General features: G+C 50.0%; 1 protein-coding gene and 1 long non-coding RNA gene across 2 annotated transcripts in view; one reads left to right on the top strand and one right to left on the bottom strand.

Moving 5' to 3' along the window:
- Positions 1–26025, top strand: part of NT5DC4 (5'-nucleotidase domain containing 4) — a 43343-nt gene extending 17318 nt beyond the window's left edge. Inside the window, exons 5-18 of the mRNA XM_081922980.1 lie at positions 3414–3505; positions 5746–5803; positions 5945–6038; positions 6386–6439; positions 10083–10166; positions 10532–10573; positions 12814–12921; positions 13293–13359; positions 15628–15798; positions 17070–17121; positions 18600–18660; positions 23066–23242; positions 24540–24635; positions 25085–26025. Coding sequence (XP_081779106.1) covers positions 3414–3505; positions 5746–5803; positions 5945–6038; positions 6386–6439; positions 10083–10166; positions 10532–10573; positions 12814–12921; positions 13293–13359; positions 15628–15798; positions 17070–17121; positions 18600–18660; positions 23066–23242; positions 24540–24635; positions 25085–25132 — 1204 coding nt within the window. The 3' untranslated portion in view covers positions 25133–26025. The remainder of the gene's footprint in view (positions 1–3413; positions 3506–5745; positions 5804–5944; positions 6039–6385; positions 6440–10082; positions 10167–10531; positions 10574–12813; positions 12922–13292; positions 13360–15627; positions 15799–17069; positions 17122–18599; positions 18661–23065; positions 23243–24539; positions 24636–25084) is intronic.
- LOC309376583 overlaps positions 14864–26189 on the bottom strand; it is a 181367-nt gene continuing 170041 nt past the window's right edge. Inside the window, exon 2 of the long non-coding RNA XR_014171243.1 lies at positions 14864–15059. This is a non-coding gene — a long non-coding RNA (uncharacterized lncRNA). The remainder of the gene's footprint in view (positions 15060–26189) is intronic.

Below are 26189 nucleotides of genomic sequence, written 5' to 3'. Positions count from 1 at the left end.
CCCAATCCCATTCCTACTTGCGTGCAAGCAGGAGGGGAAAGGGATCTCCCTTCCCATTGGAGCAGCCCCAATCCCATTCCTACTTGTGTGCAAGCAGGAGGGGAAAGGGATCTCCCTTCCCATTGGAGCAGCCCCAATCCCATTCCTACTTGCATGCAAGCAGGAGGGGAAAGGGATCTCCCTTCCCATTGGAGCAGCCCCAATCCCATTCCTACTTGTGTGCAAGCAGGAGGGGAAAGGGATCTCCCTTCCCATTGGAGCAGCCCCAATCCCATTCTTACTTGCGTGCAAGCAGGAGGGGAAAGGGATCTCCCTTCTCATTGGAGCAGCCCCAATCCCATTCCTACTTGCATGCAAGCAGGAGGGGGAAGGGATCTCCCTTCTCATTGAAGCAGCCCCAATCCCATTCTTACTTGCGTGCAAGCAGGAAGGGGGAGGGATCCCTCAGCTGGGAAGGGAGGCTTCCTGTTGCCTAACTGAGAGATCCCTGCCCCCTCCTGCTTGCACACAAGCAGGAATTGGGAGGCTGCTCCGATAGGCAGCATGAATCCTCCCTTCACAGCTTAGTTGCTGGGGTCAGGGAAGGTGGAGGCAGCCCAGAAGCTGCATCTTAGAGCCCCTGCACCACCATCATATGGGGACTTCCGAGCAGCTCCTGAAGCCAGCCAGAGCCAACTGCTCTGGGCTGCTGAGACGGCCGCTGCTGTGTTTCCCGGGGACATTAGATGAAATCCGGGGACGCAATTTGTCCGGGGACTTATTCACAAATCCGGGGACTGTCCCCGGGAAACGGGGACGTCTGGTAACCCTATCCTACAGGGCCAGAGCTGGCAGTCACCTTCTCAGGTGGGAGCAGCTGGTCTGACCTTGGTGGTGGCTTCATCCTGCCTCTTGGAAAGCTGTTTCACCTCCCCCTCTCTCCCCCCCTCCCCAGCACATTCCTGCTTTGCATTGTTCTGATATTTGGGATGGTTCTTTGGCCTCTAGTGCACACAGGGCCAGGTGGGAAGGAGAAGGGACCCACGGCAAGGTCACTCCCTGCCCTCATGTCTCCCCAGAGCTTTCCAAGCTCTGGGCATTCAAATCACCAGCCTGGCATTTGCTTGCTCTGAACCAAGAACCCTTTGAGGTGTGTCTAAAGGGACCATGCTCTCACAGTGGCCAGCCAGGGAGTCGGAATTCTGCAAGCAGGATTCGAACGCAGGAGCAACTCTCCCCACTCCTGTGTTGCTGGTATTCAGGAGGAGGCAGAACACAGCTCTGGTGGCTGCCAGTAGCCCTCTCTGCCATGAATTTGCCCAATCAAGGCCCCATACCTCCCCTCTCCTTGGGTCGGCCAGTTCAGATAATTGGCGTCGCTTTGCCTTTAAGTTTGCCCCCTTCCCTGCTAATTTCAAGGTCTCTGCCATTCTGAGAGCAGAACCAGCGCCCTCTTTGCCCTCCCTGCTAGCAAGATGCCCCTGCTCTCCTTTTCCCCACAGAGATGCCCCCCCTCTGTTTTTGTCCCTGGAACAGGCTGAGAATAGCTTTTGCAGGCAGTCCAGCCTGCAGGAGGGGGAGGCTGCAGTTGGGAGGGGGGATAGTTCCCAGCTGCTGTCATGATGCTAAATCCTGCCCAGATGACTTTCCCTTTCCTATAGTGCAGATACTTCCCTAAGTGCCAGGCTTATTGTCCCCGGATCGCACCAGGTCTGGCGTCCCTCCTGATGCCACGGGGCACAGATCCCTCTTGCCTGAAACTAGGACAGGGTTGGGCAGCTGGGGGTGCAAGGAATTGGCAGAGAAATGGGGAGGCCCCAAATTAGACGCTGGTCCGAATGCAGGCAGAGCCTCCATCAGTTGGGGAAAGCTGGGCTGCAAGGAGGCCCAGCTGATCACTGGGAAACAGGAAGAGACAGCGTGGTGCAGTGGTTAAAGTGTCGGATTGTGACCTGGGGGACCAGGGTTCAGTTCCCCACTGAGTCACAAAGTTCGCTGGGCGTGATCTTGGGGGTCAGTCCCTGCCCCTCGGTGCTACAGGGAAAAAGGTGGGATGGAAATAAATAAACTTAGAAAGACAATGGCAGCCAAAGTGGAGGGCTTTCTGCTGTCCACCCTTGCCATCCAAGAGGGGGGCCTGGTATGGACAGAGTGGCCGGGAAGACTTTCCTCTCTTTCTCTTCTAAGAGCAGAACAGGGTTTCGGTGGGTCCAGAGCCAGCTTGTCACTCACCTGGCATCAGGTGACATCAGGTGCAGGGCAGGTAAGGCACAGCTGCCAGGGAACCATCTGGGCTCCCCCCCCCCCGGTCCCCTTCACGGCTTTCAGCAGGGAGCAGAATGTCCACCTGATGCCAAGTGGTTGACAAGTGACCCATAGATCAGTGATTAACCGGAACCTTAAGGTACATCACTGCCAAATGACGGACAGGCTATTCAGGCGGTTCGCACAACACATAATTTAATTTTCCGTCGCGGGGTTTAGAAAAATTCATGGAGGAGAATGTTATTATGTTACATTATTATCTGTGATTATATATGATGATAAGGGACGCGGGTGGCACTGTGGGTTAAACCACAGAGCCTAGGACTTGCCGATCAGAAGGTCGGTGGTTTGAATCCCCGCAATGGGGTGAGTTCCTGTTGCTCTGTCCCTGCTCCTGCCAACCTAGCAGTTCGAAAGCACGTCAAAGTGCAAGTAGATAAATAGGGATCGCTCCGGCGGGAAGGTAAATGGCGTTTCCGCGCGCTGCTCTGGTTTGCCAGAAGCGGCTTAGTCATGCTGGCCACATGACCTGGAAGCTGTACGCCGGCTCCCTCGGCCAATAAAGCGAGATAAGCATCGCAACCCCAGAGTCGGCCACGACTGGACCAAACGGTCAGGGGTCCCTTTACCTTTTATATTTGATGATATTCTTCTCCTCCATGAATTAATCTAAACCCCGTGGTGGAAAATTAAATTACATGCTGCCTGAATCCCCTGAGTAGTCTGTCCATCAGTTTGGAGGGGTCGGGGATGAACCTCAAATTTTATTTTATATACTGCCCCATCCCAAAGGAGCCCAGAACAGCAAGACAGTCACAATGGAGTGTGTATGTATCTCTCTCTCTGTGTAATCTCTCTTGCTGGGGAGAGTCTGCCTTTGTTCCCCCGCCCAGTTTGAGGGTTTCTCATCAAGGCAACTTGTGGGATGCTGGATTTACTGGGTCCCCTCTGGTCCAATCCAGCAGCCAGCCAGGGGGGAGCGGTGAGCGATGGGGCCCCGATTCACCGCTCCCCTTGTGCACAGCCTTACTCTCAAAACCTCTGAACGGAGGGGGAGGTTTGGGGTTCCCAGTCTGCCAGTTCCTTCCAGCCCCCCCTCACCTGCTTCCCCATTATACACACCCCCACCTCATGCCTATGTGCTGTCCCTTTCCCCTTCCTGCTTTTAGGGCTGAGATCTGGAATTATTACCCCAACAAGTTCATCCAGAGGGATGACATGAAGAGGTTCCACATCCTGAACACATTATTCAATTTGACAGGTGAGTGCATATGGGGGAGACAGCGACTGATGGCTCCTTGCCACAATAGCTCTGATAGGGACCCCTGACCATTAGGTCCAGTCGTGGCCGACTCTTGGGGTTACCGTGCTCATCTCGCTTTACTGGCCGAGGGAGCCGGCGTACAGCTTCCGGGTCATGTGGCCGGCATGACTAAGCCGCTTCTGGCGAACCAGAGCAGCGCACAGAAATGCCGTTTACCTTCCCGCCGGAGTGGTACCTATTTATCTACTTGCACTTTGATGTGCTTTCGAACTGCTAGGTTGGCAGGAGCAGGGACTGAGCAACGGGAGCTCACCCCGTTGCGGGGATTTGAACCGCTGACCTTCTGATCAGCAAGTCCTAGGCTCTGTGGTTTAACCCACAGCACCACCCGTGTCCCAATAGTTCTGATCTTCCTCCACAATTAGAGGCAGAAATGCTGGAAGTTTCTGGAAGCCACAGGAGGGGAGAGTTGCTCTTGCACTCGCATTCTGTTTGCTGGTTTCCCAGAAGAGGCAACTGGTTAGCCACTGGGGGGAGACGTGGGGGCCACCATGGGACTGAAACCACCTTGGTCAGGCTGGTCAAGTGATCTCCGGCAGGCTAGGGACAGAGGTGTGAGCTGTTTCCTGGTTCTGCTGGATCTCTCAGCGGCCTTTGATACCATCGACCATAACATCCTTCCTCCATTAGAGGAGCTGGGGGCACTGTTATACAGTGGTTCCTCTCCTTCCTCCTGGACCGTGTCCAGAAAGTGGTGATGGAAGATGAGTGTTCAGACCCCCGGGCTCTCACTTTTGGGGTGCCTCAGGGTTCCGTCCTCTCCCCCATGCTTTTTAACATCTACATGAAGCTGCTGGGAGAGATCATCACAGGGTTTGGGCTGGGTGTTCATCAGTACAGTGGTACCTCGGGTTAAGTACTTAATTCGTTCCGGAGCTCCGTTCTTAACCTGAAACTGTTCTTAACCTGAAGCACCACTTTAGCTAATGGAGCCTCGTGCTGCTGGAGCATGATTTCTGTTCTCATCCTGAAGCAAAGTTCTTAACCCGAAGTACTATTTCTGGGTTAGCGGAGTCTGTAACCTGAAGCGTATGTAACCCGAGGTACCACTGTATGTGGATGATACCCAGCTCTACCCCTCCTTTAAATCGGAACCAGTGAATATCCTGTGTGAGTGTCTGGAGGCAGTGGGGGTGGATGGAGGCTAACAAACTAGGAGTATAGCATCTAGATCAAGGGAAGTAATAGTGCCACTGTATTCTGCTCTAGTCAGACCTCACCTGGAGTACTGTGTCCAGTTCTGGGCACCACAGTTCAAGAAGGACACTGACAAATTGGAACGTGTCCAGAGGAGGGCAACCAAAATGGTCAAAGGCCTGGAAACGATGCCTTATGAGGAACGGCTAAGGGAGCTGGGCATGTTTAGCCTGGAGAAGAGGAGGTTAAGGGGTGATATGATAGCCATGTTCAAATATATAAAAGGATGTCACATAGAGGAGGGAGAAAGGTTGTTTTCTGCTGCTCCAGAGAAGCGGACACGGAGCAATGGATCCAAACTACAAGAAAGAAGATTCCACCTAAACATTAGGAAGAACTTCCTGACAGTAAGAGCTGTTTGACAGTGGAATTTGCTGCCAAGGAGTGTGGTGGAGTCTCCTTCTTTGGAGGTCTTTAAGCAGAGGTTTGACAACCATATGTCAGGAGTGCTCTGATGGTGTTTCCTGCTTGGCAGGGGGTTGGACTCGATGGCCCTTGTGGTCTCTTCCAACTCTATGATTCTATGATTCTATGAAATTGAGGTTGAATCTGGACAAGACAGAAGTACAGTCATACCTCGGGTTAAAGTAGCTTCCATTTGAGCATTTTCAGGTTGTGTTCCGCGGTGACCCGGAAGTAATGGAACGGGTTACTTCCGGGTTTTGCTGCTCGTGCATGCGTAGATGCTCAAAATGACGTCACGTGCATGCGCAGAAGCGGCGAATTGCGACCCGCGCACGTTCAGATGCAGGTTGCGTTCTGCTCAGGATGCGAACGGGGCTCTGGAACGGCAGGTGTGAGGTACTCCCTGGTCTTGAATGGAGTATCTGTGCCCATAAAGGACCAGGCGTGCAGTCTAGGAGTAATTTTGGACTCGCAGCTGCCCATGGAGGCCTCTGGGTAGCTCTGGGAAGGGATCCCTGCAACTGACCTCTTCCTTTGAGGTGCCCCACTGACCTCTCCCCCCTCTTTTCCTGCAGAGACCTACCTGTTTGCCTGCCTGGTGGACTTTTTCACCAACTGCTCCAGATACGTGAAGTGAGTGCCATGGATTGTTTTGCCTGGGTGGCCTGTGTTGAGGGGACACGAGGTGCTGAACAGTGCCGGGGGGGAGGAAGGAGCCTGGAATGGTCCGGAAATCCAAACATCTGTTTGTGGTGTCTGTTCCTCTTTCCCCAGCTGTGACACCGGCTATAAACACGGGAACCTCTTCATGTCCTTCCGAAGCATGTTCCAAGATGTCCGAGACGCCATGGACTATGTTCATCTTTCAGTGAGCACCGCAGGGTGGGCAGTGGGGGGTGGGCATGGAGAACGACAAGGGAGCACCACCCACCTTTAGAAACCTTGCCCTCTGCCAACCTTCCCCAATCTGACGTCCGCCAGATGTTTTAGACCTTGGCTTCCACCAGCCCAAATCCTCTCAAGATCTCATCAAAGCAAATGCAAGAGGTGTTGATTGATGGCTGGTGCTTTTATGTCATGCTGGGATCTGTGCTGGGGGGGGGGACGTGTCTGGGGAAGCCCCAAGGAGGCCCTGCTGGCAGCCCCCAAAGCCTTGCCTTTCTGCTGGGCAGAGTGGGGGGACTCCAATGACCTCTTTGTGTCTTCATCTTCTAGGGCTCCCTCAAGGAGAAGACGCTGGAGAATCTGGAGAAATATGTGGTCAAAGACGTGAGTGTTGCCCAGGCCTAGGTGCAGAATTGCTGTCAAGACAGGAAGATTTCTTTGGGGCTGAGGGCCCCTCAGGACCGGTGTTTGTGTGTGTGTAAGACAGGCATAGGCAAACGTGGCCCTCCAGATATTTTGGGACTACAACTCCCGTCATCCCTGACCATATTGATGTTTCACAAACCTTAACCTGTTGCAGGATCTTAGCCAGACCCAGCTGAACATAGCAGAGCATACGCAGACTTCCAGTTGCAGGCAGGCAGGATGAAGCAGGAACAAGACACTGCTAACAGTAACTTGGTTACTTATAGGTGTTTATTATTTACAGAAGACTTACAAGGGACCCCTGCACAGCTTGTTTTCACTGCTCCCAGTGGTCCTGGGTGCCCCACCCCACAAGCCTACAGCCAGTGTGGTGTAGTGGTTCAGAGCGATAGACTCGTAATCTGGTGAACTGGGTTCGATTCCCTGCTCCTCCACATGCAACTGCTGGGTGACCTTGGGCCAGTCACACTTCTCTGAAGTCTCTCAGCCCCACTCACCTCACAGAGTGTTTGTTGTGGGGGAGGAAGGGAAAGGAGAATGTTAGCCGCTTTGAGACTCCTTCGGGTAGTGAGAAAGCGGGGTATCAAATCTCTTCTTCTTCCCTTCACCAAGGGAGCTCCAGGAAGCATTTGCAGGCTGCTACTGCCTTTGGCTTGCTCAGCATGCAACCTTCTCCCCCCCAGAGGTCACAAAGAGTCCAGCGCTGGCCCCTTTGGCCCTTGACAGGCAGGCCTGTCCACCTTGAGCTCACCTTGCCTCCGTTCCACCAAGCCTGCTGAGGCAGGTGCCAGAGGGCCAGGAAGTGTGAGGCAGCTTCCGGCTCTGCAGCTGTCGTGCAATTCCATTTTTCAAATTTCCTGTGCTCAGTCGTACTTCAACAGCTGTTGACAAAGAATCTGGGGAGCGCAGATCCTTCCCCAAGGTCATTTTGCCCAGAGGAACCAGGGGGCTGAGCGACAAGTCCAGAAGTCCCTAATTTGAATCTCGTCTCTGCCCTGCCTTCACTAAAAGGAGGTGGAGCTTAGACAAGCCCCTCCCACCCAACCTCAACCTTCCCCTCTGCAATATGGGGTAATCCGACCCACCCTGCTGTGCATTGATTACATCAATCCATTGAACGTAAAGCCCTTTGATCACGCCAAAGTAGGAGGTGCTTGGATTCTTCCTGGCTGGGCTCTGAAGCTCCCTTATCCATCCTTAGGTCACCCAAAGGTGCCTGGGTGGGTGAAGCTGCTTGGGCATCACTTGGCGCTCTCAGGATTGTCCCAAAAAAGAACAAAGGTTAGGTTTCTTGAACTGATGTACAGGCTCCATTGACGCCGGGGCTACATTCCAAGGCACCGAAGGCATCGGTGAAATCCTGTACAGTGGTGCCCCGCAAGACGAATGCCTCGCAAGACGGAAAACTCGCTAGACGAAAGAGTTTTCCGTTTTGGAGGTGCTTCGCAAAACGAATTTCCTTTGGGCTTGCTTCGCAAGACGAAAATGTCTTGCGAGTTCCTGCGGGTTTTCCCCCCTCCCCCCCTTTTCTAAGCTGCTAAGCCGCTTATCCGCTTATCCGCTTATCCGATAAGCCGCTAAAAGCTGCTAAAAGCCGCTAATAGCGCTAATCCGCTAAGCCGTCAATGGGCTTGCTTCGCAAGACAAAAAACCGCTAGACGAAGAGACTCGCGGAACGGATTATTTTTGTCTTGTGAGGCACCACTGTAGAATTGAAACCCATTGAGAAAGCCTGAAAAATACCCCTTTTTGCCACTGTTCCATCCTTTTAGTTACAGATAGGTAGCCGTGTTGGTCTGCCATAGTAAAAACAAAACAAAATCCTTCCAGTAGCACCTTAAAGACCAACTAAGTTAGTTCTTGGTATGAGCTTTCATGTGCATGCACACTTCTTCAGATACACAACTGTGTATCTGAAGAAGTGTGCATGCACACGAAAGCTCATACCAAGAACTAACTTAGTTGGTCTTTAAGGTGCTACTGGAAGGAATTTTTTTTGTTTTTACCATCCTTTTAGTGACGTTTCAGTGACGCCTTTAGGATGTTCTCTGGGGTTCAGCACAATGTGCATATACATGTTCACACACATATTGAACGTGTGTAAATGGGGGGGTTGCCTGCATAAACTCCCACAGGGGAAAATCCCAATGTGATTTACAATGATAATAAAATGCAATGATAAAAATACTTCCAGAGAAAGGGCAAGGAGGAGGTTGCAGAACAGAAGTTTATAAAATGGTGCATGGCAGGGAGAAAGTGAATTGAGGAAAGTTTTTCTCCCTCAGGACCCTATTTTTTTACAGTGGTACCTCGGGTTACATACGTTTTAGGTTACATACGCTTCAGGTTACAGACTCCGCTAACCCAGAAATATTACCTCAGGTTAAGAACTTTGCTTCAGGACGAGAACAGAAATCGTGCAGCGGCAGCAGGAGGCCCCATTAGCTAAAGTGGTGCTTCAGGTTAAGAACAGTTTCAGGATAAGAACAGACCTACAGAACGAATTAAGTTCTTAACCCAAGGTACCACTGTATTTTAATTATTCAGTTTATTACCTACTTCTCACCATAAAGTCCCCGAACAAATTGGCTCCTGAATGCCACAAATCTGGAAGTAAGTGTTCCGGTTTGCGAACGTTTTTCGGAAGCTGAATGTCAGATGTGGCTTCTGCCTGAGAGCAGGAAGCTCCTGCAGCCAATCGGAAGCTGCTCCTTGGTTTTTGAACAGTTTTGGGAGTCGAACGGACTCCTGGAATGGATTAAGTTTGAGAACCAAGGTACCACTGCATTAAGAACATAAGGACAGGCCCGCTGGACCCGGCCAATGGCTCAACTTGTCCAGCCTCCTGCTCTCACCATGGCAACCCAGATGCCCCAAATGAGAAGCCCACAAGCAGGCCCTCTCCCCTCCTGTGGTTTCCAGGAACTGGTACCCAGAAACATTTACCGCCTCTGATTGTGGAGGCAGAACATAGCTGTTGTGGCTAGTAGCCATCAATAGCCCTTTCCTCCATGACTTGGTCAGTTCGTAAAACCTTTTATTGGCGTCACATACAACATTCAAAAAAAGGGACGTGGGTGGCGCTGTGGGTTAAACCACAAAGCCTAGAACTTGCCGATCGGAAGGTCAGCAGTTCGAATCCCCATGACGGGGTGAGCTCTCGTTGCTTGGTCCCTGCTCCTGCCAACCTAGCAGTTCGAAAGCACGTCAAAGTGCAAGTAGATAAATAGGTACCACTCTGGCGGGAAGGTAAACGGCGTTTCCGTGCGCTGCTCTGGTTCACCAGAAGCGGCTTAGTCATGCTGGCCACATGACCTGGAAGCTGTAAACTGGCTCCCTCGGCCAATAAAGCGAGATGAGCGCTGCAACCCCAGAGTCGTTCGCGACTGGACCTAATGTTCAGGGGTCCCTTTACCTTTACAACATCCAAAACAAAACAAATCAGTACAGAATTACCACTTCCCCAGTGGCACAAAACATTTGCTAAAAGAAAGGAGGCAGAGCAGTCTGTCATATAAAAGGTTTTACGAGCCAATTGGTCTGTTCCCCTCTGAGGTCTTGACGCCTGCCTTCTCCATTTCCTCCTGCCTTTCTTCCACAGCCACGGGTGCCTCTCCTGCTCAGCCGCATGAAGGACCACGGGAAGGTCTTTTTGGCCACCAACAGCGACTACAACTACACAGATGTAAGCAAGCCCCACCCCACCCCACGGCTCACCGAGAGTGGATGGGTGCACCTCCGTTCTCCCCACTTGGTGTCTGGCTCCACCTATGGGGAGAAGACGTGGTCGGCTGCCAGACGCGTGCAACGCTCGGCCCCCCACTTCTGTGGGTCTTCCCCACTGAGCTATCCGCCGAGTGCCACTGCCCCACACAATGCCATAGCAGGCAGGGGGACGTTGTTGGCTGGCAGGGGTCAGGAGGGGGAGCCACAGGGTCAGAGAAGTGATGGCAGCCAGGGTGGCTCCTTTGGAAACAAGGAAGGTGAGCCTGTCTTGGGTTCAGGTTCCTGAAGGAAGCTCCAGTGACACGTGGGTCTGCCCTTTTGCAGGCGATCATGACGTACCTGTTTGACTTTGGAGAAGACGATGTGGTGAGTCGCCGCTTTTCCCCCGATTGCTAGCTCTCGCTCTTTCTCTTGCATTCCCAAAGCAAGTATAGCATTCCCAAAGCAAGGAAAGATTGGACTCTGATTAATAATATACACACGAGGATTGACCAGCAAGACTCTGGGAGGGGTGCCAATAATAATCCTGTCCACCTCTTGGCCCAGGTCGTTTTATTCACAAAAGAACTTTTTACACAGTGTTCGTAAGAACCAATCAGATTTCCTCTGAACATTTTTAAAAAAACAACCCACGTGGGGACAAAGTTAAAGTTAAAACTACAAAGAAACTATTTCCTACTTAAACCCACGTGGGGACAAAGTTAAAGTTAAAACTACAAAGAAACTATTTCCTACTTGAGCATGCATACATAGTTCGGAGTAAATAAAATAGGAATCAAGGAGGAATGCTTTTAGGAAATCCCGGAGGTCATAAACAGCAGTAAACGGGAGAGGAAGGATGTCAGTATTTAACATCTCCTTGTGAACCCTCTTCCTGGCCCTTAGATTAACAAAACTAAAGAAAGGTACATCAAAGAAACTACCTACTATCTTTATGACCTAGGATGCCTGATGAACAACTGGCTTGTGTATTTAGAATAATAATAATAATAATAATAATAATAATAATAATAATAATAATAATAATAATAATTTATTATTTATACCCTACCCATCTGGCTGAGTTTCCCCAGCCACTCTGGGCGGCTCCCAATCAAATGTTAAAAACAGTACAGCATTAAATATTAAAAACTTCCCTAAACAGAGCTGCCTTCAGATGTCTTTTAAAGATAGGATAGCTGCTTATTTCCTTCACATCTGAAGGGCAGGCGCCACTACCGAGAAGGCCCTCTGCCTGGTTCCCTGTAACCTCACTTCTTGCAATGAGGGAACCACAGAAGGCCCTCGGCGCTGGATCTCAGTGTCCGGGCTGAACGATGGGGGTGGAGACGCTCCTTCAGATATACAGGATCCATATATTTGCCTGTCAGGCGTAGAGAAAGCAAATGGCAGAGGTGCAGAGGCTTGTGGGATTCGATCAGAAATTATTGTCAATGAATCAAACCCAGTCAATGCAACGCTTTCATCGCGGACACAATGGCTTGCTCCATATTTCCTCATAGCAATCCCACCTGACCCCCACACTCTGGATATTTGCACCCCTACATCAAGGACCAGTTGGAAAACTCCATGAGTGGGCCTCATGTGAGGAGAGCTTCTTGTCTCCTGCTGGGTGACAGGAATGGGGGAGATTCCCCTTGGTGGGGTGCCGCCTCACAGATGGGCCAATTCTGGGTTAGAGTGTTGGACCAGGACCTGGGAGACACCAGGGTTTGAGTCCCCTGTTTGGCCTTGAATGAATCTGTCACTGGGTGTGATATTCCATCTCAGCATGACCTACCTCACAGGGTTGTTTTGAGGACAAAATGGGGAGGAGAACCCCCGCACGCCACCTTTCAGAGGAAAGGTGGAATAATAATTATAATTATAATAATTTATTATTTATTCCCCAGCCACTCTGAGCGGTTTCCAACCAAATATCAAAAACAATACAGTGTCAGACATTAAAAACTTCCCTAAACAGGGCCGCCTTCAGGTGTCTTTTAAAAGTAAAATAGTTGTTTATCACCTTGACATCTGGTGGGAGGGTGTTCCACAGGGCAGGCGCCACTACCGAGAAGGCCCTCTGCCTGGTTCCCTGTAACCTCACTTCTTGCAGCGAGGGAACCACCAGAAGGCCCTTGGTGCTGGACCTCAGTGTCCAGGCGAAATGATGGGGGTGGAGATGCTCCTTTAGGTATACAGGACCGAGGCCGTTTAGGGCTTTAAAGGTCAGCACCAACACTTTGAATTGTGCTTGGAAACATACTAGGAGCCAATGAAGACCAGTGTTATATTGTCTTGGCGGCCACTCCTAGTCACCAGTCTAGCTGCCACATTCTGGATTAATTGCAGTTTCTGAGTCACCTTCAAAGGTAGCCCCACGTAGAGTGCATTGCAGTAGTCCAAGCGGGAGATAACCAGAGCATGCACCACTCTGGCAAGACAGTCTGCGGGCAGGTAGGGTCTCAGCCTGCGTACCAGATGGAGCTGGTAGACAGCTACCCTGGAATACAAACGTAATAAATAAACCAATAAGCTTCCAGACTCAGAGGTCAGCCTCTTCCCAACAAAGACCCCCTCCTACCCAGCTCTAAGCTGCCCTGATTTTTCCTGTCCCCTGGCAGGAAGCACCCCAGAGCCGGCCTTGGCGCTCCTACTTTGACCTGATTGTGGTGGACACTCGCAAGCCTCTGTTCTTCGCGGAGGGCACTGTCCTTCGGCAAGTCAACACGGTAAGTGCCCTTTTGGTGCCAGTTGGGAGGCTGGATGGGGGTAGAGGCATTGCAGGGGGTTGGACTAGATGGCCACTGGAGGGCCCTGACCTGAACAGAAGTCCTGCCTGCTGGGATGGGCCAGGATCTCTGAGTCTGGCTGGGAAAGCCCCTCTTAGAGAATTTTCTAGAGCAGAACACATGGACAAAGGCAATTCCTTTAGCTTGGGTTCCTTCATTGAAGGGGGTTGGACTAGATGACCGCTGAGGTCCCCTTCTCAACTCTACAATTATGTGATTCCATGCTGAGCAGCTGGAAAGCCAGTCACCCTGCCTTCCAGCTTACCTTGTTCCTCCCCTGCCTGATATAACTCCCTGTCTTTTTTTCTCAGGACACAGGGAAGCTGCGGATCGGTACCTACACAGGACCCCTTCAACACTGCGCTGTCTACTCGGGAGGTAAAGCCTGCACCAAAGCTATAGGCCATGTTGGGAAAACTGCCTGGCCTTTAAAAGAAGCCCCAATATTATTATTTTTTATATATATATATAAGTTTTTATTGAATTTTTCCTTTACAAATAAATCCATACAACCATGTTTACAAATTTGCTACTTTTTGAACTTCCACCAGCACCTCCCTCAATCATCCATTTTTCTTATCTTCACGCATTTTCTATATGATATTGCCAATTTAATATTAACCTTCCATCTCTGTTTCTTTTTTACAATATACCTTGTACTATCACAAAGCCTCCTTAAAACCCACTAGCGTTGTCTGTTCATCACATATAGTTTTCAGATAATCCGTGAACTTTCCCCAGTCCTCGATGAATTTGTGATCTTTCTGGTATCTGATTTTTCCAGTCATTTTATCGAGTTCTGCATAGTCCGTAAGTTTCATTCTCCACTCATTCAAGGTCGGTAGTTCCTCTTGTTTCCATTTTTGGGCCATTAATATTCTTGCCGCTGTTACGGCGTACTGAAAAAGTTTATAATCACTTCTATTTATCTCTCTTCCAGTTATTCCTAACAAAAAGGCTTCTGGTTTTTTTACAAACGTGTATTTAAGCATCTTTTTCAACTCATTATATATCATTTCCCAGAAACCCTTTACCTTCTTACAATCCCACCACATATGAAAAAATGATCCTTCTTTTTCTTTACATTTCCAGCACTTATTACATGTTTTGTACATTTTTGCTAACTTTACTGGTGTAATATACCATCTGTATACCATTTTCATAATGTTCTCCTTTAATGCCGTACATGCAGTAAATTTCATATTTTCATTCCATACTTTTTCCCAATCAGCCAATTGTATATTATATCCAAAATCTCTGGCCCAATGTATCATAACCGACTTTATCTCCTCATCTTTTGTTTGCCATTCCAAAAGTATTTTGTACATTTTTGACATTGTCTTAACATCATTGTCAATTATCTCTATTTGAAATTTCGATTCTTTCTCTATATATCCCCTCTCTTTAAGGTCCTTTTTGAACCTTTCATTTACCTGAAGATAATGTAACCAATCATAGACATGCTCTTTAACTTGTTCATTTGGCTTCATTTTCCATTTCCCCCCCTCTTTAATTACTAACTCTCCATAAGTTATCCAATTTCCTCTCATATTGATTTTCTTTACACTCACTACCTCTAGTGGTGACAACCAGTGTGGAACTTTGGGTTCCAATATATTTTTGTACCTATCCCATATTTCTATTATGGAGCTTCTATAATGGAGAACTCCCAATATTAGCCAGACGTCAGTTGCTGCAGAAGGGAAACTGAGCCACAAGGAGTGGCCTGAATCCATCAGGTCTGGAATCTGTTGCCTCTGTTGTTAACAAAATCTGCCCTTTCTCCCTTATCCAAGAGCCCATATAGAGTCCTTACGTAGGTTCCCTATTGGTAGGAGAAAACAACAGAGGCCAACCAGAGAATATTGAGAAGCAAAGTAGCTAGTAAGCCTGATCTTTATTGATCTGTTGCAACAGGGTGCTCCCCTCACCCGCAGGAGAGAGGAGGAACCCAGAAAAATGGCACGCAAGGCCTTATAAAGACTTTTGAAATTGCCACCCTGTAGATCAAGACCACCCCCAGAAACATCATACATACATCACAGAAGGGGTGTAACCCAAGACCACCCCCCACATACCTCCATCACAGAAAAGGTGGTCTACAACAGAAATTTGAATGTTGTTTTTCCTGTTTGCCAGGTTATCTGATTGCCTTTCCTGTCTGTCTGTCACCCATTAAAATGCTGATTACTCAATTCCTGAGACAATGGGAAGGCTCCCTGACCCACCTCCCTCCTTGCAGGGAAAACATTTGGTCAGTTTGGGAATCAAAATGGTTTCAGGTCGGTCTTCCTGTGCTGATATATGTACGTGCTTGGTTGGTACACTTATGAACATTTAACATATATCTAAGAGCTCAAATCCTGCCAACCTAGCAGTTCGAAAGCACGTCAAAGTGCAGTAGATAAATAGGTACCGCTCCAGCGGAAAGGTAAACGGCGTTTCCGTGCGCTGCTCTGGTTCGCCAGAGGCAGTTTAGTCATGCTGGCCACATGACCTGGAAGCTGTATGCCGGCTCCCTCTGCCAATAAAGCGAGATGAGCGCCACAACCCCAGAGTTGGCCACGACTGGACCTAATGGTCAGGGGTCCCTTTACCTTTACCTTTAAGACCTCAAAATTCCTATCGCACCTCTTCTCTTTCCAGGCTCTTCAGACCTGGTGTGTGACCTTTTGGGAGTGAAGGGCAAGGACATCTTGTACATCGGAGACCACATATTTGGGGACATTCTCAAATCCAAGAAGAGGCAGGGATGGAGGACCTTCCTGGTGGTACCCGAGTTGGCCAAGGAGCTGCAAGTCTGGACAGAGAAAAGTGGTAAGGAGAAGGAGGAGGGGGATGAAGGTTTCAGTGGGTGGAGGCAGGCTCCTCTCACCCCTTGGCAATGACCCAGAGAGACCACCAGCCAGATTCTTTGCACAGTGCCTTGTTAATCTCCGGAACTCCTTGCCACATGAGTCAATGCTGGCTAGCAACTTAAATGGCTTTCAAAGAGGATCAGACAAATTCATGGAGGAAGATAGGGCTGTTGATGGCTCCTAGACCGGATGCTCTGCCTCCACAGTCTGTGGGGGTCAGGTGGGATTGCTATGAGGAATTATGGAAAATGGAACACACCATTGTGTCAGCGATGAAAGTATTGCTTTGACCTGGCTTGATTCATTGACAATAATTTCTGATCAAATCCCACAAGCCTCTGCACCTCTGCCATTTGCTTTCTCTACACCTGACAGGCACATATAAGCATTCTAAATACACAGGACAGTTGCTCCAGCAGGCATCCTGGGTCATAAAGAATAGAAGGTAGCTTTGATGTAGTTTGTTAATCTTTTGGCAGATCTTAAGGGCCAGGAAGAGAGTTCATAAGGAGATGGTGAATACTCTTTCCTTGCCATCCTTCCTTCCTTTCCTGCTTGTTTCTGACCTCTGGGGTTTTGCTAAAAGCATTCCTCCTTTATTTACAGTACTCTCAGATATGTATGCATGCTCAAAGTAGTCTTTTGTAGTTAAAAGGATTTCTTCTGATCTGACTTTGTCCCACGTGGGATTTTTTGAAATGCTCAGAGGAAATCTGATTGGTTCTTACGAACACTGTGTAAAAAGTTCTTTTGTGAATAAAACGACCTGGGCCAAGGGGTGGACAGGATTATTATTGGCACTTCCTCCCAGAGTCTTACTGGTCAAGCAACCACAGTCAGAGGCAGCAATGTTTCTGAATTCCAGTTGCTGGAAACCACAGGAGGGGAGAATCCTGCTGGTGGTCTTCATCTGCTTGGCCACTGTGAGATGAGGGTGCTGGATTAGATGGGCTATTGGCCTGATCCAGCAGTCTCTTCTTATGTTCTCTGCCCTCCCGTGGATAAGGGGATGTCCCAGCCCACCCTACCTCCAGATCTTGGCTCCGATCCTTTTACTGGTGCCCCAAACCAGGTCTTATTTCCTAGATGTGTATCAGAGAGTTTTGCTACTTGCAGATACAAGAATCTAAAGACCCAGCTCACCCCCAGTCCTAAGAGGTTGTGCTGGCAGGTCTTCTGCACCTCCTTTTCAGAAGCCACACTTAAGAATGTCCTTTTCCCCCTCCACAGAACTTTTTGAAGAGCTGAGGAGCCTGGACATCTTCTTGGCTGAGCTGTACCAGTAAGTCGGGATTCCTGCCCATTAGACTTTGCCTGGGTCCTGCCTGTTGTGTGAAAATGAGAAATTTGCAAGGAGCCCATGTTTCGTATTACTAGAAGAGAAACTTTGTTTTTAGAAAGACGGACAAAGTTTCTGAATGTGGAGTCGTTGCCAGGGAGAGCTGCCTCTGTTGGAGGCGTTGCCATGGCTGGAACTGGACTGGAAGTGTCTTGCGGTGCCCCCTGCCCTGTTTATGGCAATTATAGAATCACAGAATTATAGAGTTGGTTGGGACCACCGAAGGGTTATCAAATTCATCCCCCTTTAATGCAGGAACCACAGTTAAAGAAGCCCTGACCGAAGGCCATGCAGCCTCTGCTTAAAAACTTCCAGCGAAGGAGAGTCCACTACCTTCCAAAGGAGTCCATTCTATGGACAAACAGCTCCCACCCTCAGAAAATTCTTCCTGATAATTAGTTGTAATCTCCTTCCTTGTCATTTGAATCCATTGATTCAGGACTTACCCTCTGGGACAGCAGAAAACAAGCTGACTCCATCTTCCATGGGACAGCCCTGAAGATGCTTAAAGATGGCAATCAGATCCTCTTTGTTTATGTATTTAGAGCATCTGTATGTTGTCCTTCAGGGACACGGGTGGCGCTGTGGGTTAAACCACAGAGTCTAGGGTTTGCCAATCAGAAGGTTGGCAGTTCAAATCCCCATGACGGGGTGAGCTCCCGTTGATCGGTCCCTGCTCCTGCCAACCTAGCAGTTCAAAAGCATGTCAAAGTGCAAGTAGATAAATAGATACCACTCTGGCGGGAAGGTAAAGGGCGTTTCCGTGCGCTGCTCTGGTTTGCCAGAAGCGGCGTAGTCATGCTGGCCACATGACCCGGAAGCTGTGTGCCGGCTCCCTCGGCCAATAAAGCGAGATGAGCGCCACAACCCCAGAAACTGTTTCTCAGGCGGCTAGTCCTAGTCTTTATAACCCTGGACCTTCTTCCAGAAGGCAGAAGCTGAAAGAGTTCATTTCTGGGGTGCGCACTATCCTGCGCTATCTCTGCAGCTTTCTTATGACACCTGGAAGCATAGATTTGATCCAAGGTGGGAAGAGTGCACCCAATTATTCTCTCCGCAGTCTTTACAACCCTGGACAGCATTGTTTTTCCCCTGACCGTGCAGCTCCCAAACCACACACACACAGTAAAAACAAGACAGTCCACACTTGCAGGCTTACAATTTAAAAAAAGGTCCTATGACAAACAAGGGAAAAACAACAGAGAGGGAATAGGAAAATCAGCATCCAAATTCAGGCACCAACTTCAAAACAGCTGTTAATCTCCAGCTATAATCTCCAGCTTGTACAGTTCAGGGGCAAGGAAGTGCCGGGTGGAACTGGGCTCCCAGCAAATCTTTAGGCAGGCAGTGTGACCTCCAGAAGAGATTCAGAAGGGATTCAGGTGGGATTTTGAGCACAGGTGTCCTTTTTCCCCCCGCAGGCACCTGGACAGTGGGAGCAACGAACGGCCGGACATCAGCTCCATCAAGAAGCGGATTCAGGTACCCCCCCCCCAGTTCCCAAGCAGCATCTTGGCCTATGGCCTTCCTGAGCCCATCACTCAAGCCTTTGGGTTGCTAGCCAAGGCTTCAGGGGCCAGAGCTCAGCCTCACTCAGACATAAATCCATCTAGGGCTTGCTTAGTAGGCAGCAAGGGAAGCGGGTGGCGCTGTGGGTTAAACCACAGGGCCTAGGACTTGCTGATCAGAAGGTCGGCGGTTTGAATCCCCGTGACGGGGTGAGCTCCCGTTGCTCGGTCCCTGCTCCTGCCAACCTAGCAGTTCGAAAGCACGTCAAAGTGCAAGTAGATAAATAGGTACCGCTCCGGCGGGAAGGTAAATGGCGTTTACATGTGCTACTCTGGTTTGCCAGAAGCGGCTTAGTCATGCTGGCCACATGACCCGGAAGCTGTACGCCGGCTCCCTCGGCCAATAAAGCGAGATGAGCGCCGCAACCCCAGAGTCGGCCACTACTGGATCTAATGGTCAGGGGTCCCCTTTACCCCTTTACCTTAGTAGGCAGCAGAGCTGGCTAAAGAATGGAGCCTTCTTTAAGGCTCTGCTGTCTTATGGTCCAGATGCCCAGCAGCGTTGTCCTCTTGGTTCCTACCTGGGGGGCTATGACAGGCCGCAGGTGACAACCAGAAGCCCCAATGGGGAAATCTGCAAGCAGGATTTGAGCGCAAGAGCCCTCACCCTCCACCTGTGGTTTCCAGCAGCTGGTGTTCAGAAGCATTTATGACTCTGGCTGTGGAGACAGAGAATAGCCTTCTCCTCCATGAATTTATCCAGTTCTTTTTTAAAGCCGTCACTGCCTCCTGCAGGAGTGAGTTCCATAGTTTAACAATGTGCTGCATGAAGAAGACAGAGCCTGTTTTCTCCCACAAAGCAAAGGTCGTCTTGCTGGTCTGAGGCAAAATCCCCAAACCCGCATGAGGGCAGGAACTTATTTAAGCCAAGCAGCACGTTGCACAAAAGCTCCTCTTTATCGGTTGGTAAACTAGATGATGGGCAGGTCCAGCAGTGGGGAGAAAGTCCGTGGGCAAGGCAGAGGTGGGGGTGACACCTGTTATAAGAGAAACACCTCTGATTCCCTTATGGGGTTATCTAGAGCCCGTATAATGGGACGTGGGTGGCGCTGTGGGTTAAACCACAGAGCCTAGGACTTGCCGATCAGAAGGTTGGCAGTTCGAATCCCCTTGACGGGGTGAGCTCCCGTTGCTCGGTCCCTGCTCCTGCCCACCTAGCAGTTCGACAGCATGTCAAAGTTCAAGTAGATAAATAGGTACCGCTCTGGCAGGAAGGTAAACGGCGTTTCCGTGCGCTGCTCTGGTTCACCAGAAGCGGCTTAGTCATGCTGGCCACATGACCCAGAAGCCATTAAAGCGAGATGAGTGCTGCAACCCCAGAGTCGTCCGTGGCTGGACTTAACGGTCAGGGGTCCCTTTACCTTTATTATATATATAAGACCTTAATTTTTTTATTACATAAATTTTTATTTTTATTTTACCTAGAGGCTCTGCATTGTGATACCAAAAGCGGTTCCCTCAGAGCCCACCAAGTTTGTTTTTAGCTCGATTTGAAAATCAAATGAAAGAATGGAGTATTTTTTTAAAAAAGATTAAAAGTAGTGCAGAATATCTGGTGGGCCAGCCTTTTGGAAGGCACCCTCGAGAGCTGTAGCTCTCCCCATGTCCACTTTTCCCCATGCTCTTCCCCCCACAGGCCCAAAAACGGTAATCCACCCCCGCCCTGGTTTTAGGAGGCCACAGAGAGGTCTGCTCACGCAGCACAGATTATTCAGGCAGTCAGGAAACAGGGGCTAGAAGCGCCAGATTCAGAACATTGCGACATAAGCTTGCCACAGAGGAAAATTTGTTTTTTTCTCAGGCCCTTGAGCGATGCAATCCAGCTGACCGCAGCTGGTTTTGCAACATCCTGAGGGGGTTACTCCAACTTTAATTACGCCTCTCTCTGTTTCCTGTGTTAAAAGTTAACCAATCCTGGGTTTTTTCTCTCTCTCCAAGTGTTCTGTTATAGAGAAGTAGTTCCTAAAAGTTTTTGGGCCAAAGTCTTCTTGGTTCCATATTATTCGGCATTTTGCACACCCTATTATGGAAGATAATAACACAATACAATTCAGAACAGTAAGGATGAATTGCACATTTGTTCAAAACCCAATTAGAACAGTTTTTGTTTAAGGAAGTCAACAAAAGTGATTCACTTGATCAAGTGATACCAGCTTTTTGAAATAGGATAGTCATTTATACCTCCAGCGCCCCCCACCCGCCCCCTTGGTCATCCTATGATCCCAGTGGCTGCTACAACTCAAGTTGGGAACTCACTGTTAGGGAGTCCTGCATATTGGTTCTTGAACTCAATCCTTTCTGGAAGTCCATTTGACTTCGAAAACGTTTGAAAACCAAGGCCCCGGAAACCATGCCGACAGCTGAAATGGACGTTCAGCTTCCAAAAAACATCCGTAAACCAGAACACTTACTCCGGGTTTGCGGCATTCGGGAGCTGAATTGTTCGTCACCTAAGCTGTTCAGAAACCAAGGTACCATTGTACTTAAAATACCCCTGGCACCTGGACATTGTTGGCTGGGTTGGGGGAGCATTAAATGTTTTCCTGTTGTGAAAGTCATGGAAGAAAATGAGGAAGAAGACACAATTAAGGGTTCAACGCAAAAACTTAAAATATTAGTTGGAGCGGCCACAGGTCACTTGGACTGCTGTTAAGACTGAGATCCCAGCTTAAGTACTTAATTCATTCCGGAGGCCCGTACTTAACCTGAAACTGTTCTTAACCTGAAGCACCACTTTAGCTAATGGGGCCTCCTGCTGCCGCCACACCGCCAGAGCATGATTTCTGTTCTCATCCTGAAGCAAAGTTCTTAACCTGAAGCACTATTTCTGGGTTAGCTGAGTCTGTAACCTGAAACGTATGTAACCTGAGTGTATGTAACCTGAGGTACCACTGTATAGGGTGGTATACAAATTTCAATAATAATACTAATAATAATATGGTAAAACTTGCAAACTAGAAAAAGCTACCTCACACGTGGAACAAGGCCAGCATGACTGGTCATTTGCCAAGAAGCTGCCACCATCAGCGAGCTTACTTGCTTACAGGATCTGCTCACTTCTTCAGGGACGCTTCCCAGTTGAGGGAGTTGGGGATGATTAGCCTGGTGAAGACGGAGAGGTGACAAATACCTGGAAGACAGAGCGAGCTTGATTTGTATTGTTTCAGAGGGGAGGACCCGAACTGATGGATTCAAATTGCATGAAAGGCGATTCTGACTCAACGTTAGGAAGAACTTTTTGATGGCAAGAGCTGTTTGCCAGTGGAACGGATGACCTTGGAAGGTGGTGGAATCTCCTTCATTGGAGGTTTTGGACGGCCATCGGTCAGGGATTCCTGCATTTCAGGAACCAGATGACTTTTGGCGTCCCTTGCAACTCTACAATTCTAATATTCACTTAGGCTTTCATTTGCAAAAGTCCTGAGAGCCAGTGTGGTGTAGTGGTTAAGAGCGGTGGTCTTGTAATCTGGTGAACTGGGTTCGCTTCCCTCCTCCTCCACATGCAGCTGCTGGGTGACCTTGGGCCATAGCTGTCAACTGTCCCTTATCCCAGCGCCGTGTCCTGCTGCTGTCCCTTATTGTTGATGTCCCTTAAATTTCCCAGGTTTCAAAGGAAGCAGCTCCTTTCCCTCCCTTCCTGCCGGCCAGGGAGGAGGGAGGCTCCAACTGTGTTGATTGGCTGCATTGCTCACCCAATAAGGAGTCTAAGAACGACTGGGGGGGTGGAGCTTGCATGCCTTGTGCTGATCAAATCGGCCGCGTTGCCTGGGGACTGGTGGTTTTCCTTGCTGCATCCCCTTTGCTGAGTTGCTGCGCTGTGGGAACCACTGCTTGAGGCTTCGTTTGGCTGCTGGTTGACCAAAATCCCTTATTTTGGCTGCTGATCCCTTATTTTTGAGGCTGCTAGTCCCTTATTTTCAAATCTGTAAGTTGACAGCTATGCCTTGGGCTAGTCACTCTTCTCTGAAGTCTCTCAGCCCCACTCACCTCACAGAGTGTTTGTTGTGGGGGAGGAAGAAAAATGAGAATGTTAGCCACTTTGAGACTCCTTCGGGTAGTGATAAAGTAGGATATCAAATCCAAACCCCAAACTCCTCCTCAATATACAGATAGTAGACTTGGAAATTGTGGCCGCATCTCGCACAAAGCATTTGTGTTACCACCACAGAGAGATGGGAGTGCGTGTGTCTCCTCTCCCTTGACAAAGGACATAAAACCAAAAAGGGGTACCTGGTTGCCAGGACCCCACCTCCCAAGCCTAGGTTTCTGCGCTTCTACCCTTGCCACCTGACTGAGCAGGGACTCTTCTTCTCTTCCAGAAAGTCACCCACGAGATGGACATGTGCTACGGGAAGATGGGGAGCCTCTTCCGCTGTGGGTCCCGCCAGACCCTCTTCGCCAACCAGCTGATGCGCTACGCAGACCTTTATGCTGCCTCCTTCATCAACTTCCTCTATTACCCTTTCAGCTACCTTTTCCGGGCACCACCCACCCTGGTATGTGGGTAGGGCATCCTGGGGCAGGAGATGGGTGTGTGTGTGTGTGGACCTGCCTCTTGGCCCAGAGAAAGGGCTGAGGATTACACAAATTCAGGGAGCAGAGGGCTATCGATGGCTGCCAGCCCTGCTGGCTGTACAGTGGTACCTCGGGTTAAGTACTTAATTCGTTCCGGAGGTCCGTTCTTAACCTGAAACTGTTCTGAACCTGAAGAACTACTTTAGCTAATAGGGCCTCCCGCTGCCGCTGTGCCACCATGCGATTTCTGTTCTCATCCTGAAGCAAAGTTCTTAACCCGAGGTACTATTTCTGGGTTAGCGGAGTCTGCAACCTGAAGCGTATGTACCGTATTTTTCGCTCCATAAGACGCACCTAGCTTTTAGAGGGGGAATGCAAGCAAAAAATATTATTTAAAGGGAGTTCTGAGCAGAGCCTGTATGTATCCCAGGCTCTGATGGGCTGCCCTTCTCCCTCCTCGGGGAAAAGGCCCCAAGAGCTGCACACACGCTCCGCACGGCTCCTTAAAGGGAGCATGGCTATCCCTGGCTTTTGCGGGACGTGGGGGAAGGGACAGTCACGTGCCATTCGCTCTTTAAAGGGAGCGCAGCTATCCCTAGCTTTTACGGGAGGTGGGAGAAGGGACAGAGCTGCCCGCGAAAGCCAGGGATAGCTGCTCGAAGCCTCTGCAGGGCAGCGGGAAGCCTTAATCCCACTGCCCTGCGGAGGCTTCGTGGGCTATCCCAGAAGCCAGAATAGCTAGAGGGAGCACTGCATCGCGCTCCCTCTTGCTGTTCTAGCTGCGCAGCCTGCATTCGCTCCATAAGATGCACACGCATTTCCCCTTCCTTTTTAGCAGGGTTTAAAGTGTGTCTTATTAAGCGAAAAATACGGTAACCTGAAGCATATGTAACCTGAGGTACCACTGTATTCTGCCTTCACAGTTGGGGCCAACAATGCTTCTGAATGCCCGTGGAAACCACATGGCGGTCGGGGAGAGGGATTCCCACTGGGGCATCTGGTTGGCCACGTGAGAACAGGATCCCATAATAGATGGGGCCCTTTCAGCCTGCTCCATCAGGGCTCCTCCAGTGTTCTTACATCACAGGCTTTTTCTATGGAAGAGACCAGTCTTCTAAGCTGGCAGGGGGACGGGACGAGAGGGGCAACCATCTAGCCTTCCTGCACAGGCTTGCAGCTTTTGGCCAGCTTCGCTTTTTTCTCCTCTGGGAGGCTGGGTCTGCCTCCCGATGCCCACCCCCAACCCTGACAGTTGTGTGACAATTTTTGCCCCTCCAGATGCCCCATGAATCTACCGTGGAGCACACCCGGGTGGAGTTCAGCGAGATGGGTCTCCTGGCAGGGCATGTGATGCCCCAACACAGGCCGCTGCAGGTGAGTCTCTCTCTCTGCTCTGCTGTCCCAACACACCCCTGCTTTCCTCCTCCTTTCCCTCCCGTGGTTTTTGGCTGCCCTCTACTGACACGCTGGCACACTGAAAATGGCTTTAGGTTTCAGTTAGTCATTGCCAATACAGTGGTTCTTAAACTTAATCAGTTCCGGATGTCCGTTCCAAAACCAAGGCACGCAGTCAATCAGTACCTGAACTGGGTTCCACCAGATAGGTATCAATAAATTATTATTATTATTATTATTATTATTATTATTATTATTATTATTATTTATTATTCTCCCCCCACTGCCTTAGGGTTACATTTTATGCAACTGGATTTGAGTCCAGGAAATAAACTGCTTAAGTGTTTAGCAAGCAACACTTTAACTGCTGCAAAAGAGCAGCTTAGGGGCGCCTCTGAACGCTGTACCACTTTTTCCCTGTCCTGTAGAAGCTGTACAGTGCTTCCCAGGAAGACACTGACGATGAGCACGACTGAGCCAGACCCCAACGGAGGATGCGGAAGGAAAATCTTGAGTGGAACGAACGCCTTAAGCTGCTAAGGAAGGGGTGGGGGGGAGGAGAGGTCCGCCCCAGACCCTTCCCTGTCACGCTCCTGATTCCAAAGAGAGCCAAAGGGCTTCTTCTCAGCTTCCCAGGGGGTGGCTCTGAGAGGTCTTTCCCGGAGGCTTACCCCACGGCTGCTTTCCAAAGTGGGAGCTTTCTGGGGAGCAGTCCCAGCTGAGCTCTTTGTGTCTGCTGGCTTCCCACCTCCCCAAAGGATTGTGTCCCCTGCAGTTGTGGGGCCAAGGATTTAAGGGAGCAATCCAGCGTGACCCCCTGCCGCTGTGCTGGAGGGAAGCCCCTTCCCTCAAGGCTCCAGCCACTAGGCCGTCCTGCTCTTCCAAAGACTCAAGAAGTCCTGGGAAGAAATTGGGAGGTGCTTACAGCAAAGGAGAGGCTCTCTGGTGGGGTTGGAGAAAACCCAAGCCCCTTTTCTGCCTGGGCACTGAGGGAGGTCAATGCAGTTGCCACAAATGTAGGGGGCTGTGGCTCTGTGCTTTGACAGGAACAGCTGTGGCCTCGTCGCTTGAGCACTGGCAACCCAGACAAGGCCCTCAGCTGTCCCTCGAGCACAAGGACCTCCTGAAGGAAGAGAATGTCCGAGGGAGAAGAGGGGCAGCATTTGGGGGCATGGTGGCCGCCCACTGAGGATGGGCTTGCAACGGAGTGGATTCGAGCCTGAATTGACTTGCAGAGAAGCCAGAAGCAGCCCCAGAAAGGAGTTTAGAAACATCCCCATGCCAGGTCCAAGGGGAGACCCCCTTTGCCACAATGTTCCTCTCTTGCGAGAAACGCGGAAGAGCTAACAATCCACTCGCAGCTCCCAGAAAATCCAAGGGGCTCCCCGTTCGCGGGCACCTGGCAGTCAAGACATGGACTTCGTTGGGGGTCTAGGGTGAGGCCTGGCGGTGCCAAGCCCAGGACGCCAGGCCCCCACCCCACTCTGAAAAACCCATTCCACACCCAGAATATGGGGAGGACCCTTCTCTGCC

This window comes from Podarcis melisellensis (assembly GCF_964234715.1).
Source record: "Podarcis melisellensis genome assembly, chromosome: 8".
Lineage (NCBI taxonomy): Eukaryota > Metazoa > Chordata > Lepidosauria > Squamata > Lacertidae > Podarcis > Podarcis melisellensis.
This window is presented reverse-complemented; position numbering and strand designations above follow the sequence as displayed.